The sequence below is a fragment of the Brienomyrus brachyistius genome, chromosome 3 (genome assembly GCF_023856365.1).
Source record: "Brienomyrus brachyistius isolate T26 chromosome 3, BBRACH_0.4, whole genome shotgun sequence".
NCBI lineage: Eukaryota > Metazoa > Chordata > Actinopteri > Osteoglossiformes > Mormyridae > Brienomyrus > Brienomyrus brachyistius.
Window position 1 is genome coordinate 13534977 of NC_064535.1, and position 15721 is coordinate 13550697.

General features: G+C 45.3%; 1 protein-coding gene across 5 annotated transcripts in view; it reads left to right on the forward strand.

The window, feature by feature from the left end:
• Window positions 1-15721, forward strand: part of pde10a (phosphodiesterase 10A) — an 84434-nt gene that overhangs the window by 63751 nt on the left and 4962 nt on the right. For all 5 annotated transcript variants that reach the window (XM_049007757.1, XM_049007758.1, XM_049007761.1 and 2 more), the window contains exons 6-18: window positions 95-235; window positions 1054-1209; window positions 2165-2215; window positions 3009-3067; window positions 3446-3497; window positions 6115-6257; window positions 8062-8154; window positions 9020-9206; window positions 10912-11054; window positions 11752-11835; window positions 12783-12933; window positions 13592-13747; window positions 14665-14837. In XM_049007757.1, the coding sequence (XP_048863714.1) occupies window positions 95-235; window positions 1054-1209; window positions 2165-2215; window positions 3009-3067; window positions 3446-3497; window positions 6115-6257; window positions 8062-8154; window positions 9020-9206; window positions 10912-11054; window positions 11752-11835; window positions 12783-12933; window positions 13592-13747; window positions 14665-14837 (1589 nt within the window). The remainder of the gene's footprint in view (window positions 1-94; window positions 236-1053; window positions 1210-2164; window positions 2216-3008; window positions 3068-3445; window positions 3498-6114; window positions 6258-8061; window positions 8155-9019; window positions 9207-10911; window positions 11055-11751; window positions 11836-12782; window positions 12934-13591; window positions 13748-14664; window positions 14838-15721) is intronic.

Below are 15721 nucleotides of genomic sequence, written 5' to 3' on the forward strand. Positions count from 1 at the left end.
ACATCTGAAGTAATATGAGGAGTATATGTGTGTGAGCTACAGCGTAACATGCATATGAGTGTGATCTCTCTCTCTCTCTCTCTCTCCCCCCCAGAGTTTGTGTCTGTTCACCCCTACGGGGGCGAAGGAGGGTCTTCCGGGACTCATCCCCTCGGGCCCAATCGCCTTTGGGACCACCATCGCCGCTCACGTTGCCAAAACACGCAAAACGCTGCTGGTGGAGGATATCCTGGGGGTGAGACTGGAAGGAGGGAGGGGGGTTACACTGCTCAAAGTGGGGGGGGGGGGGGGGGGGGATAGGTTTAGTTGAAACGGCCAAGTGTCATCAGAAGATTTCACTGTAATGTCTGCCATCTGCAGAGCAATGGCGGGAACTGGTGGAGGCATGTAGGATGTATCACGAGTCGGGGTAATTGACAGTGACCATTGTGGAGAGGAGACTGGGGGGGGGGGGGGCTTAAAATATGACGAACATTTACCAACAAACACCTCAGGTCTGGTTCATCACCGCAGTAATGATAAAAGTGAGAAGATGGGCTTTCTGAAAAGGAGACTCGGCTTCATCCTGACTCTTCAGTCAGGTGCCGTCTTTTCCAGTAGCCCAGGCTACAGATGTACCTTGCGTTCCCTCAAATATCCTTGATATTTCATTGGCTGATGGCCTTCCGGTCTGTAATTAGCTTGCATGGGTTGATGTGTTTTGCTTACAATGGTGGAAATGTCACTTCCCGCCAAACGAAGGGGACTTGCTTACTCGCCACGATGGTTCACATTCACCTTACCTAACAAATGCTGTCACCCAAAAAGACTTAGAGGAGCAAACCAAGTACAAGTCACCGTGTTTAGAGGTTACCTGCTCCTGCATTCTTTTGTTTCTCGTTAAACACAGTTAAATACATTTCTTTTTCAATTCTTTAAGCGGATTTGAGTAATGAATTATTTCTCGGTTTTGCAAGTCTATAACAGTGCACAGTCGTGGTGGTGAGTATAGCGTGATTCTCACATGGGTCATGACCACTCTCTCTCTGGTGATTCCGTTGGCGCCCCTGGCAGGACGAGCGGTTCCCCCACGGCACCGGGCAGGGCTCAGGGATCCGCGTGCACTCTGTCCTTTGTTTACCCATCCTCACTGCCATCGGGGACCTGATCGCCATCTTGGAGCTGCACCGTCACTGGGGGAAGGAGCCGTTCAACCTCAGCCATCAGGAGGTGAGCCGTCCAGGGCGGATGGAGAAGTGAAGCTCTACAAGTCATGGAGTTGGTAGGGGGAACGGGTGTCTCGGAACATGGCCCCCTAAGTGAGAAGCTGGAGCAGATGCGGTGGGGGAAATGGGTATGTAGTGGATGTAGAGGTACCAGTTGGTGCTGCTGTCAAGAATCAGAACTTGTCTGGACCGGTGCTTTCCAACTGGTTTAGCCTCAGCACCACGGTTTTCTTTGGTTATTAAATCATGTCCCAAATTAAAAAGAATATCTGAACCAAAAATTATTTCAGAGAAAGATTGTAAAATGGGCCCAATAGTAACTTCAGGCACTTAAACAGTCCATGATTAGAATTTTTTTAAACCACAATTCTGTGACCTGTTTTTGGGTCATGACCCATTAGTTGAGAAACTTTTGGTCTAGAGTCATGGAGGTGCAGGTACACTAGCTGGGATAGACATATGCTCTTGGAGGTGCAGGTACACTAGCTGGGATAGACATATGCTCTTGGAGGTGCAGGTACACTAGCTGGGATAGACATATGCTCTTGGAGGTGCAGATACACTAGTTGGGATAGCCATATGCTCATGGAGGTGCAGATACACTAGCTGGGATAGACATATGCTCATGGAGGTGCAGGTACACTAGTTGGGATAGACATGTGCTCTTGGAGGTGCAGGTACACTAGTTGGGATAGCCATAAGCTCTTGGAGGTGCAGGTACACTAGTTGGGATAGCCATATGCTCTTGGAGGTGCAGATGAAACCACAGGGAAAATGAGTCATGGAAATGTGGGTAAAATAGTCAGGATGTGTCAAGCAGGAAAATCGCAGTGAGGAAATACAGCTTGTCATAGGGTTACAGTAAACAGCCTTGGAATTAGACCATCAGTTGGTAAACGTGGGGAAGACTAGTTTGACCTTAGTAATGGTAACTGCTGCTTTTATTTTCTACCCTCCAGGTTGCCACAGCAAATTTAGCATGGGCTTCTGTGGCCATTCACCAAGTGCAGGTAATTTTAATTTTCAAGGCGCAGTTGATTGTCTTTCTCATGACTTCCAGATCATGTTTCCCAGCAAAGCAGTATCAGTATATTGTCACTGTATGTTTTACGACGCTGATTTGGGCTGAGCTTTTATTATAGGTTGCAGTGTTTTGTGACTCATTGGGAGTGTGTAGTGTTTCTTGAAGGAGGCAAGGGGCATGATGTAAATGTCTGAGCCTGAATCATTGCTGGATTGGGCTTTATCCGTCAGTCGGCCTGTCCTTAAATCCTATATGCTAAAGAGGCTTTGCCTCTAGAGGTTGCAATCATTGAGTCTCTGTCTTGTTTATGAATGAAGTTCGTCAGCTGTGATGGCACAACACCTTGCTACCTTGGCGCTGTTCTGGTCTCAGTGCACCTCTCTCCCTTGGGGGGGTTATATCAGAGACTGTGCCTGTCTAAGTTCGGTTCCCCCAGGAAAAAGCAACCCAGGTTCCATAATTTTTATTTAGAGAACCGTCATTCAGACGCGTGTGACCTTGGTTTACCGGGCATGATGTGCTCTTCAGAAAAATAGTATTCTTTGTGGCAAGAAGATAAAACTGCATCATTAGTTGATATGACACTCATTCAGTATACTACTGATTGTCTATTGCTCGTTATTTCCATGAAACTAAATAACTTAAGAGTCTGCCGACTGGTATCATAACTGGTTTAGAACTGAATTACCAGTGGAAAAGCGTGTGGGTTTGGCATTGGTTCGGATCCCAGAGTCTTCGCACATCCTGCACCCATCCACGTGTAATTTTGTTTTTCGCAGGTCTGCAGAGGTCTGGCCAAACAGACAGAATTGAATGACTTCCTGCTGGATGTATCAAAGTAAGGGGCAGGCTTTGCCACTTCCTGTCACATGGCACATAAATGGGTGTTGTACACTGGTGCTACACATTGCTTCAGATCTGTTAAACTGTTAAAATAAAATGAAGTAATAATTGGGGAATGGGGAACTGCGAATGGCGATAAAGTTTTAGCACATTAACGTAAGTGGATCAAGATAGAAGTGTTACGTTCTCCTTTTTTAATTGGCCATCTGAGTCCCATTAATTAAGAAGTATGTATGCTTTTGAATGTTAATAATAGAATACTGTTATGATATCCATAATTGCATTTGAGGAATGTGAAAAACCTAAATTCCGTTTGTGTAATAAATTGTGTTCTCTACCTGATACAGCCATGCTTTTCTTTTTCAATCGACAGGACATACTTTGACAACATTGTGGCAATAGACTCTCTACTTGAACATATTATGGTAAGCCTCTGATAATGGCTGCAGATTCACTGGGGGCGCTGTGATTGGTTTGCGCTGTGATTGATTTGCGCTGATGGCCTAATTGAGTATGATGCCCACTTAGGCTTTCGTCTCTGCTTGGCTCTATAATGGTGTTTGGTGAAAACAGAATTTGTATTGCCAGGTGTGTGTGATAATGACAGCGGACGTGAGTGAGAAATCTGCCTTTATTTCTGACTAATTAGTGGTGCATATTATTAAAGGAATCTTGGAGGATTTTTAATGTTTTTGAATCCAAGGGGATAACAGTGGGCTGTCAAAATCTTCTGTGATTTTAATACCATAAATGGGAGCAGAAATGAAACTCTTAAGGTTCGTTGTGATTTTAGATGATTATCAAGGTGAATCCTGGATCGAATGTTAACTGTATTTGATAGTACGTCAAGGCTCTTTACATTGCGATCCCAGCTGACAGAATTCCCATCCTACATGGATATGTAACAATGTGCTGAGAGACATTTGGGCAAGAAGTCCAGACTGAATACCTTGATCAGGGTTAGGGTTAAGGTTAGGGTTAGGAAATTTACGGCGGGACCTGACGACAGACGGCAGAAGTATTTACGTTTCCTTTTCAGTGCCAAGACTGTCTGTATGTGTCAGACATGTGTTGTACATTAATGTGGCTCATGTTCAAATAATCTGGCCTCCCGGGAACCTCAACCATTACATTGGCCCCCACTCCTATATTCTGTTGTGTTGTCCTGTTTCTGGGGGGGAGGGGGTAGAACAGATGAGGGAGTCTCCATTAAGAAGGAAGAGCAGATGTCCGCATATGGATGTCCTCGCTTGTCTTTTGTGAGTTATTTCCACGTTAGCTTGTCCTGGGGGAAACTGCCACCTTCGTAAGCTTGACACTGTGACGGTTTATGGCAGATCATTAGCGTCTGAGCTGCTACACAGGTGCAACACCTGTGTTAGCATGCGGTAATGAGGGCTGGGTAATGAGTCACTGCGGGACCGTGGGGGCTCCTGCTGGAGTCGTGGACCACGCCGTTTCTAAAGACCGTCTCCATAGGCTGCATATAAACTTGCATCTGAAGATATTAATTTCATACAATGTTTAAACTTACAACAGGATTACCATGTCTGACTTGCAAGTGCAATTCACATCTTATCAAAAATTTCAAGTACCTCATGGTAGGGTTATCTTCTTAAGATACGCTGGAAACCAACCAGTCTCTGAACACAGAACAACACAGACAGCTGTGATGACTTTTTACTTGCTGCAAGGGAAGTCCGGTCCTGACTACGAGGTGTCAGCCTCTCAGTGGAACTCAGCCAACTTCGAACGAGGAACTCCCCTCGCAGTATCTTTTATTGAGGTACACAAACAGGATATGCAAATAACATTCAACATTGTTTATCACCATGTATGGGGTGGAAATATTCAAGCGACAGTTCTTAAGAAGTGTTATTGCTAAATTAAGATCAAGCTGCTGCAGGATGTTATTTCTAAGAAATGGCATCTAGCAAAATGACAATAAAAAAAGTACATATTTCTCTAACACCTCAAACATAGGGGATCAGTTCCAGGACCCCTCCATCCATCCATCTATCTTCCAAACTGCTTGCGCTTCTGGGTCGCTGGGGGTCCAGAGCCTATCCTGGAAGCCATGGAACAACCCAGGATGGGGGGCCAGCCCATCGCAGGGCACACTCACACACCATTCACTCACACATGCACTCCTACAGGCAATTTAGTAACTCCAATTAGCCTCAGCATGTTTTTGGACTGTGGGGGGGAACCGGAGGAAACCCCACGACGACACGGGGAGAACATGCAAACTCTACATACATGTGACCCAGGCGGAGATTCGAACCCGGGCCCTAGAGGTCTGAGGCAACAGTGCTAGCCACTGCACCACCATGCCGGCCCCCGTGAATTGTATTTTATGTATAACCTACACACATCCTCTCGTATATTTTATATCTTCTCTAGCTTACTTATAGTGCCTAATATAATGTTATATGGTATTATTCAGGGAATAAAGACAAAAAAAGTCTGCACTATAAATAGCAAAAATATTCATTACCTGTAGTCATTGACGTGGGTTCAGCGTAGTGCTTGGCATGTGGAAAATTCAAGTTTTGTTTTTTGGAACTGAATGGATGTTTTTTTTTTTTTTATATATATTTTACATCTGAGGTTGGTTGAATCTCTGGATATAGAACCAACGGATATGGAGGGCTGGCTGTAATTCTGTTACTTCTAGTCCTGTTTTAAACCAGTTTATTTAAAGAAATACTCTACCCAAATCCAGCAGGATGAGCTATGTCTCTCTCTCTTGAGTGTTGCTGCCAACTGGAATTTCTTCCTACAAAGTTGTAGGAGTACAAATCCTGCACTTGGTTTGTTTTAGAAATGGGTCCTCAGGGTCCTTCTTGGCAACTTATCTTGATGGACAGTGAATCTTGCTGCTCTGAAGGACTCCAGCAATATCACCGCAGTATCTGACATGATGAAGGTGCTGGGAAGGAGAAGCTTTTGTTGCTCCATGACTCTTGGTTGGTCACCACAAGTGCACCATGACTGCATGTTTGATGCTTGTTTGACACATCTCCTGGGTCTGCGTTGCAGATATATGCAAAGAACCTGGTGAACGCAGACCGCTGCGCCCTCTTCCAGGTGGACCACAATAATAAAGAGCTGTATTCGGACCTGTTTGACATCGGCGAGGAGAACGAAGGGAAGCCTGTGTTTAGGAAGACCAAAGAAATCAGGTGAGTGTGCGAGCGGCTCCTGCCTGGTCTACGCTGGTCTGAGTCCTGGGGGGTTGGGACACAAATACATGTAGTCGGGGGGGGGGGGAACTGGAGGGAAAACAGGCAAACCTTCAAATGTGGAACTAGGGGAGTTGATCCCTTAACCCTAGAGAATCCAGGCCAAGATTTTGTATCAACTGACCAGTTAACATAAGAACATAAGAAATGTACAAATGAGAGGTTATTCAGCCCGTCAAGCTCATTTGGGGAGAACTTCAATAGCTCATAGTTGTTAATCTTATCTTGGTCTGATTTACAGAAACTAAAGGTTTTAGCTTGCACTACACTAACAGGGAGGCTATTCCATACTACACGCTGTATCAAGAAGTGCTTTCTTAAATCCATTTTAAAATGTTTTCCCGCTAATTTCCGCCTATGGCCACGAGTTGTAGTATTTAAGCTAATATTGAAGTAGCCAATTGGCTGAACAGCATCCAGACCTGTTAGAACCTTATATACCTGGAACATGTCCCCCCTTACTCTCCTTCGCTCGAGGCTGAACAGATTCAGCTCAGCTAACCTCTCCTCATAAGACATTCCTCTAAGACCAGCAATCATTCTCGTAGCCCTACGCTGCACCTTTTCCAAGGCAGCAATGTCCTTTGTAAGGTATGGTGACCAAACCTGCACACAATATTCTAGGTGGGGTCTTACCAAGAAATAGCATCTTAGCATCACCTCCCTTGACTTAAACTCCACACACCTAGATATGTAACCCAACATCCTATTAGCTTTTTTATTGCTTCCCCACACTGGTGAGAGTGGGACATGGAAGCATCAACATACACACTGAGGTCTTTCTCATAATCAGCTACTTTATTTCAGTTGAGTATAAAGTGTTTGTCACAGAGTAATTCAACTGGTTGGTTGCAGCAAAATCTTGGTCTGGATTTTTACTTTCTGGACCTGAACTATCCACTGCCTACAGGAAAAAGCCTGCAGTGCCGCCCACTGAACCATAAATAGCAGAATTAGATGCAATTTTCCTGTGTTATTTCTGAGTATTTGTGTACAGAGCCAGCAGCCATAGATAGTACTGGGTCTTTATGTTATTAGCTGTGGAGTTGGGACTCTTCGTCTTCTCGCAGGCGGCAGCGCGGGAGCCCGTTCGTCTTGCTGCGGTGGCATTTCCATGTCCTGGTAGCGCAAACTGTCAGCTACGGCTGCAGCCAGGTCGCCGGGTGTTATGACGCCAAGGCCACATGCATGCTGAACGTGACAGACCACCTCCCGCAGTGATGAAGACCTGCACGGGGCCCTTTAGACCTGCTGCAGATGGGGTTTGGCCCTTTTTAGCAAAAGCTGGACCATTACTCTTTCATTCCATGTTGGGTGGGGGGTGGCAAATATCCACGGGCTGACCTTCATTAGCGTTCTGTCTGGCTCAGCTTCACAGCCTTGTATTTCAGTGTCCTGTCTAGGGGATTAGCACGTTTAGGCTCATCCGGAATATCCAGAAGATCCGTTCATGGCTAAGAGAGCATTTGGATGCTGGAGTCGTTATGGATACGGAAGGTCCTTTTTGCGTAGCCTGTTCCTCGAAATCTTGAATAAAAGTAGCTGACCCTATTATTAGCCTTCAACCGTCTACGAGCATAAGCTTCGCCCATCCATTCCATCTTGAGTTTTAGTTTATTCTTTTGGAATTGCCAGCCATGCTTTGTACTAAGCAGAGACAAAGTGCACTCTGTTTTTTTTCAAAGGTCTGGACACGAGTGTTAAGACGTACTGATGGTCATAAACTCTGCTCGTCCCTTGGCAGGTTTTCAATAGAGAAAGGAATAGCGGGTCAGGTAGCAAGAACAGGAGAGGTCCTGAACATCCCTGACGCCTATGCAGACCCACGTTTCAACAGGTAAACACTCTGCCCCCTCGTCCTGTTACATACGAATAACAGACAATTATAAGTAATTGCTCACAGCTTTTATAGTTTCTGGACTCGCCTTAGCGTAATGGGTTTGTCCCAATGCCATTTCACACAAGCGTCTGAGCAGAAAACATGGTATGTTCCAGCCGTGGCAGCAGTGTGAGATCCAGCCATTTTCCTGTTTACGTTTTGAGTCCTGCATCGCTTGCGAAAACATACAGTTTTCGGGATGATGTCATGCAACATGATGCTGCCTGAATTTTTTTTTTTTTTTTTTTTTTTTTTTTTTAAATGAATTTGTGACCTCACCACACAGCAGGTGACTTAATACACGCCGGTGAAAAACCACCTGACTTCATCTAGATTGCAAAATAATGAATAAAAGCAAGGCTGTTCATTTAAAGACAAGCAGCATGTAGCCATTAAAATATGCAGTTTAACTATTATAAAGCTGTTCTTCTGGGGCAGCTGAAGGTCTCGTCTCAGGGGTACAGCAGCACGAAAATGGGACGCTTGAACAGATGCGCTCATGGGAGTCGCGGTCTGACGGTGTGACACACCGTGCAGCCAGGATGCTTGCGTCATTCAGATAAGGACTCTGGGGTTTGTTTTGTCTCCCGCACGTGAGGCGACGTTCCTGGGACGTGGCGGTGTGAGACGAAAGCCGGCACCCCATCTAGAGTTGCAGGTGGTACACGCACACCTTAGGGTTCAGAGCTCAAACTACTGTTGTGCCTCTGAGTAGGGATCACGTTTTCACTGGCCGCCGGAAGCAGACGAAGTGGCCATTTTGGCTCGCCTCCGAAGTTTGTTTATTATGTGACGTTGTGCCTGTTCGTTCTGACCCATACAGAGAAGTTGACCTGTACACTGGCTACACCACACGGAACATCTTATGCATGCCTATCGTCAGTCGGGGGATGGTGATAGGCGTCGTGCAGATGGTGAACAAGCTGAGCGGAAGTGCCTTCACGAAGACCGACGAGAACAACTTCAAGATGTTCGCCGTCTTTTGCGCCCTGGCCTTACACTGTGCAAATGTGAGTGTGGCTTCACTGCATGAATAGTCCCCCCCCCCCCCCCCCCCAAAACTCCAGTTAATATGTGTGTATTTGGGAGTCATTGAGCCCTGAACCTGATTATGAAACCCTCTAACACAACAACCTAGAGTAGCTTTATTTTGGAAACAGCCCATCACACTGACTAAGCCCCGTATCTGTGACAGTCAGGTTGTATATTGACAGCTAAGACGGAGTAAATGCAAGGTGCTTCCAGCTAGTCTGCTTTGGTGTGTGATGTAACTGAGAGCTTTGACTGTGACACCAGCCATGAGTTGTAGTATAGGGAAACTCAAAGGCATGGAGACAGTCCCTTCTGCTGCCTTTTGTAGAACAACTTGGTGGACATAGTGTCAGCCATAAGCCGACTTGAGAATCGCCACAGTTGGGGGCTCATGGGAGTTTTGCTTGCGCAAAAATATTCTGAGGCAGTATGAAAAATGATTGGCTCAAAGATAACGAATCATATTGTAGAGGAGGCGGGTCCCAGCAACTAGAAGAAGCAGGACCAATCAATCAGATGTATTGGTCCAGCCTTGATTATCTCTCTGAAGCAATCACTTTTCATTCTGCCCTCAGAACAGTGAAACTCTCACAAGCCAGTTGGGCCGTCCTGCTTTGAGCCTGAGGTTACATTTACTTGTTTACGTGATGCTTTTACCTCCCAGGGAACCCATAACTTTGGTATTTAACAATACAATACAATAAAATAAAATACAAACTTATTGAACTACAGAAGCGTTATCCGACTGTGTTGTGACACGTTTGTGTGGTCCAACTATGTCAGTCCCATTCATCACTTTCTAAAGGCACCTGGCATGTTATTTTAAGACCATGAACTACAGCTTTGCAGGTATAGAAATTATATTTAGACACAACTCAGCCATTACAGTTAGGCATGTGATGTGGTTCACCCTATCAAAAGCAGAAATTCTGATGATGCAATCCTGATAAATATTTGATTGTGTATTTGTCTATTAAACTTAATTTTAGCTCACACCGAACTTGTTCCTGTTCCTTCCATTAGGGTGTTTGAAATGCTCTTTCTCTCGTACTTATTTGAATGTGTAACAGAATAGTGTTTAATCTGTATAATGTTTGGCACTGATGTATCTGTTACCAGCTTCTCTCAGTCCAAATGACCCCCCCCCCACCCACCCCCGAGGCACCAACAGGGACAAAACTGTTGGTCCACATCTCAACTAGTTCTGCCCCCAGGCCGATGAGCACTGGGTCACGCCTGGAGTGTCGTGCTCCTTGAGGTGTCTCCACTGGATGAATTAATAGATTTTTTTTCCAGTTGATCTAGATAAACGCACTTGGTCCTATTATTAAGTCTATAATTTCTCTTGGTTTAGGGAACTTAAACGATTGGAAAGTCTTTTTTTTCTTTTTTCCTCCACGATCACTTTTTTGGTTTGAGTCATTACTAGCGAAATGAGCTATTTCCACTATTTAGCCAGTGTGTACAGCTGGACGTGTCAGGTTAAATTGATGAATTAGGCTTCATTGTTAGGCACATTATCCCACGCAGAATTTAGTCATTCAGATCCATCATCCAGGCCCTGCGGCTCACAGCGTTTTCACAGAAGTATAAAGACAGTTTGTATCATCTGTAATCTTGCGGTTGACCTTCTGCCTCGGATCCTCCTTGGTCTCTTCAGCCTGCCTGTCTGTCCGTCTGCAGATGTACCACCGGATCAGGCATTCCGAGTGCATCTACAGAGTGACCATGGAGAAGCTGTCCTACCATAGCATTTGCACCTCGGAGGAGTGGAAGACCCTCACACAGCTGTCGATGCCCACACCCATGTACAAAGAGATCGAGCTGTGAGTAGCTGATTTGTGACCAGTGTGCTTACCTTCTCCAACACGCAGCTGAGTGCCAGTACTGATCCTAGCTCAGTCTCCTATAGGGCCATACTAACCTGACTAGGCCCTGCACACAGCATGGCAGCTATATGACTTCAACATTCAGTTAAATCTCATTGCATATCTGTTTAGCCCATGTTTACAGGCTAGCCCAACCCGGTCTTCAGGAACCCCCAGACGGTCCACAGTTTTGCTCCCTCCCAGCTTACAGCACACCTGAACTAACCAACCAACCAATCAATCTAGAACACCGAACAAAAATGAGGACCACTGGGGGATTCCCACAGACCGGCTTGAGAAACACTGAGCTAGAGTAACTTATTTTAAGATGCCAGCATTGAATGTCACACTCTCTCTAATAGTCATAAGTAGTTGGGGGGGGGGTTCATGAGAGTCTGATACTGACCACAGAGAAATCACTTATTTAATTAAATCACAGTCTTGTCTGTGTTTTTGCTTCCTCCCAGCTCCCGGTAAATGTGAACTGTTTGGCAGGGAGCTCGGAGGGAGCAAAAACATGGACTGACTGTGGGTTCATGAGAACTGGATTGGTAAACACTGCATCAGATCATTTAGCCCTATTCCTCCATAGCCTGATGCACTTGAGCAGCGATAAACTGACCGTTTGTTCTGTTGTATCTCCTGTCCAACTTAGCTTCCACTTCGACATCAGTCCCTTTGAAGAGCTCTGGCCAGCTGTCTTCGTGTACATGGTGCACAGCTCCTGTGGGAAGAACAGGTACAACGCAATCCACAGAGGTTGGCATGGAAACCCATCCGTTTTTTACAAACTCGGTCCATCCGCCGAACGATGGATTTTGGAAATGAAAAGAGAAATTTATGAACAAATGAAAAAATACAATACAAGAAGTGTACAATTAAGAAATCAATCAGAACTACAGTATGTATTGGAACAAACACACACAAACTCAGTGGCCAGTTTACTAGGTTCGATTTTTTTATTTTTTTTGCCTCCAGAACGGCTCCAAATTAGGCAGGTGTGTTTGAAGAAGGCTTTTCTGCACATTTTTGTTATACCAAGCTGTTCTTGCACTTCCTCTCAGCTTTAACAAGTTAGGCCATTCGCCTCTGACCTCTCTCATTATTAGGGGGTTTTGGCCACAGATATGCCGATCACCGGATGTCTTTCGCTCAGCAGAGCGTTCTCTGTGAGCCGTAGTGTGTGGAAAATCCCTGGTAGGTGCCTCTTTCTGAGACGCTGGAATCGCCACGTATGGCACCAATGATAATATCGCGTTCATGATCACTTTGATCACCCATCCTAGCCGTTCTAATGCTTAGCCAAACAGAACAGGAACCTCTTGATCCTGTCTGCATGCCGTGTGTATTCAGTTGCAGCCCCATGATTTGCTGTTTGGTGGAACAGGCTGCTTGCATGTGCGCCTAATAAACAGGCCACTGAGAGTACGTCTGCGTGTAAATGTATGAAAAATATGGGACACTGAGAGAAATTGATTTTTGGAGCAATCGACACTACACCCCCCCCCCGCCCTTGTAGTCTGTTTCCAGGATGAACTGCGTTTTCCGTTTTTATCCCTGGAATTAGATAAAGCAATCGCTGAGAGAGTGAAATCCTTTTTTTCTTTATGTTCAATCCGTAATCGCTGGCTGAGAATATACCCTGCATGGTTGTTTGACAAAGGATATCCGTCTCTCCGACTTTAGTTTTGAGCTGGAGAAACTCTGCCGCTTCACCATGTCTGTGCGAAAGAATTACCGGCGTGTCCCCTACCACAACTGGAAGCATGCAGTGACGGTGGCACACTGCATGTACGCCATACTGCAGAAGAACTCCGGAATCTTCACTGAGCTGGAGGTCAGGGTTTGGGGAAGGGCCAAGCTAGCCATCTGTCTTTGTGCATTCCTGTGTCAGATGCAGGGGATGGGGGGGGCATGTGTACTTTTTTTTTGGGCAGTGGCCGAAACAATAACACCACGGGTCAACGTTCAGTGAGAACTCATTGAAAGGGGATCTGTTCGTAATCAGTTTAATCTGCTAGAGCGGGGGCCCATGGGATGGTGGGCAGTTACTGCTGAAAGGAAGAGTCTTAGGAAGTGCGAGATGGATTGAAAGTGAATAAATGAATGGATAGTTAAATAACTGCACTGATTCTTAATAATACATTAATGTTAACAGCAAAGCAGTCACTACATTGTAGGATCAAATGTTTATCCCCATCTAGTGATTTATTTTAGCTAAAGTTAAATTTGGGATTATGTTTTCTCTGAATTTTTTTGTTGAGGGACTCGGTTTCATTTATGCAGCGAGGAAATCAGACCCTTGCCAAAGCCACCCTGCGCAGTAATCAAGTCTCTGGTATTAGTTACATGCATTGTCTGCTTAGGAGGAGCCGTAATTTATTTGCCGAGTCTTCAGCTAACCTTGCAGCCAGGAAGCAATGACACAAAATATATGAAGATATTTTTATCCAGCAGACCAGCTCATTGCAGTCGCTGTGATCTCTCCCTCGTAGCGGAAGGGTCTCCTAGTTGCCTGCTTGTGTCACGACCTCGATCACCGTGGATACAGCAACAGCTACCTGCAGAAGTTCGACCACCCCCTGGCAGCCCTGTACTCCACCTCCACCATGGAGCAGCATCACTTCTCCCAGACGGTGTCCATCCTGCAGGTAGAGATCTCACCATACCTGACAATCCCAGCAAACCTTCTCGGATCCCACACAGTCTCTATTCCAGTAACCCCATTGTTTATTCCTCCACATTCCTTAGGGTTTCGCAGTCACGCCTTTTCCATTTACTTGACTTTAGTGCTCCATTACTTGCTATCTAATTCAGATTTCTCCAGTTTCAGTTTGGATTCACATATTTTGTTCCCCCTGTCACAAGACTCTTCTCTAAGGCCTCAGTGTCAGTGTATAGGTCTCCTTTGTAAAAATCCCAGGTTTTTTAGCAGTTAGTGGCTGACACACAGTCACACAGCAATATATGTAAGACCCCTGGCCACTGCCATTGAGTCATGCCTGCTAATGACGTTTTTCCTGAACACTCATTTTAGCTGATGCAATTTTACAGATTGACATGCCTTCCGTTTTGCTCACTGCTGTCCCACAATGAAGCTTAATAGTCTAGCTATTAAGATGTGGAGAGCTTTTAGCTCATGGGAGTTTTACACAAAAATGTTTTGAGGGCAGAAGGAAAAATTATTGGTTCAGAGAAATAACCTATCAGATTGTAGATGAGGTGGGTCCGACCAATCAGATGTCTTGGTCACATCTCCTCTAGTTACTTGGACTCCCCTCATCAGTAATCTGATTTGGTTATCCTTCTGCCCTCAGAACATTTTTGCGTAAGTAAAATTCCCACAAGCAAAATTTCAGTGGAGTTATAAGGAGTGATGTCATGGTCAGTTGCCCATTACGACTGGTTACGTGGGTGATCAGAATACACACAGTGATGTTCTAGAGTCTTCCTCAAGAACTGCTTCTTGGGTGTTGAAAAGTAGCAGTATTTCAGCTTCAGTCCAGCCGAGCAGAACGTCTCATAAGTGGAGCTTTTGCTTTTTTATTGATCTCTTTCTTTTCCATAGCTGGAAGGGCACAATATTTTCTCCAACCTGACTTCCAGTGAGTATGAGCAGGTGCTGGAGATCATCCGTAAGGCCATCATAGCGACTGACTTAGCCCTGTACTTTGGTAACCGGAAGCAGTTGGAAGAGCTGCTGACCACAGGCGCATTGGACCTCAACAACCATGCTCACAGGTGAGGAGCCGCCGGATGTAGGTCACACCTCTCTAATGGCGCTTTTCCCATGGCGTACAGGAACCGAGCCATACTGAGCTGTACTGCAGAGAGGTCACTAGCTACAGCACGGTTCCAGCTTGCGTTGGTTTTCCATTGCAGAAGGGTCGGCTTGGTAAAGGCGTTGTTGGGTTTGGAGAGCGACCTTAATGTAAAACGGAAGAGACACTTATTTATATTATGATTCACTATGTGATAATTTCCACTAGCAGGTCTGTGAGAATCACCATGTTATGTTAGCACCAACGCTAGCAGAACTAGCATTCGCTTGTGTGAATTTGCATTACGAATGTTCTATAGTACTTTTTTAAGTAGGTGGTTGGACATTTTCAGATTCTGAGTTTTCAGGAATGCATCAATACATCGTGATGTGTGATACTACCAATATATAGAATATGCCATTTTTTTTCTTACGATAATCCATGCATATAGACACAGAACACTGTCCTTGCGTTTCGGCCAATCAGATGATTGTGATGTAACCAGTTCGGTTAGGTCACACTTTTTACCCTGCTAGTAAGCAGGATCATGACCGCATGGGTATGGCTTGATTGTTGTGGAAAAGAACCATAAGAAAGACTAATAAGTGAGGAGGCTTCTACAGAGCTTCTCAAAGTCCAAATAGATTACCTACAAAGAAGTTAGAGATGCTCACACTTAACATTGTAGCCCAGGGGTCGGCAGCCCTGATCCTGGAGTGCCGGTATCCAGCATGTTTTCCATCCTACCTGGTCTCTGATGAACCACAACTGATCTCAGGCGGATAGCAACTCTGCAGGATCAGGGTTGCCTACCCCTTGTTGTAGCCTATGAGAGGAGAAATGTCAGATGTTCTTTAATGATGA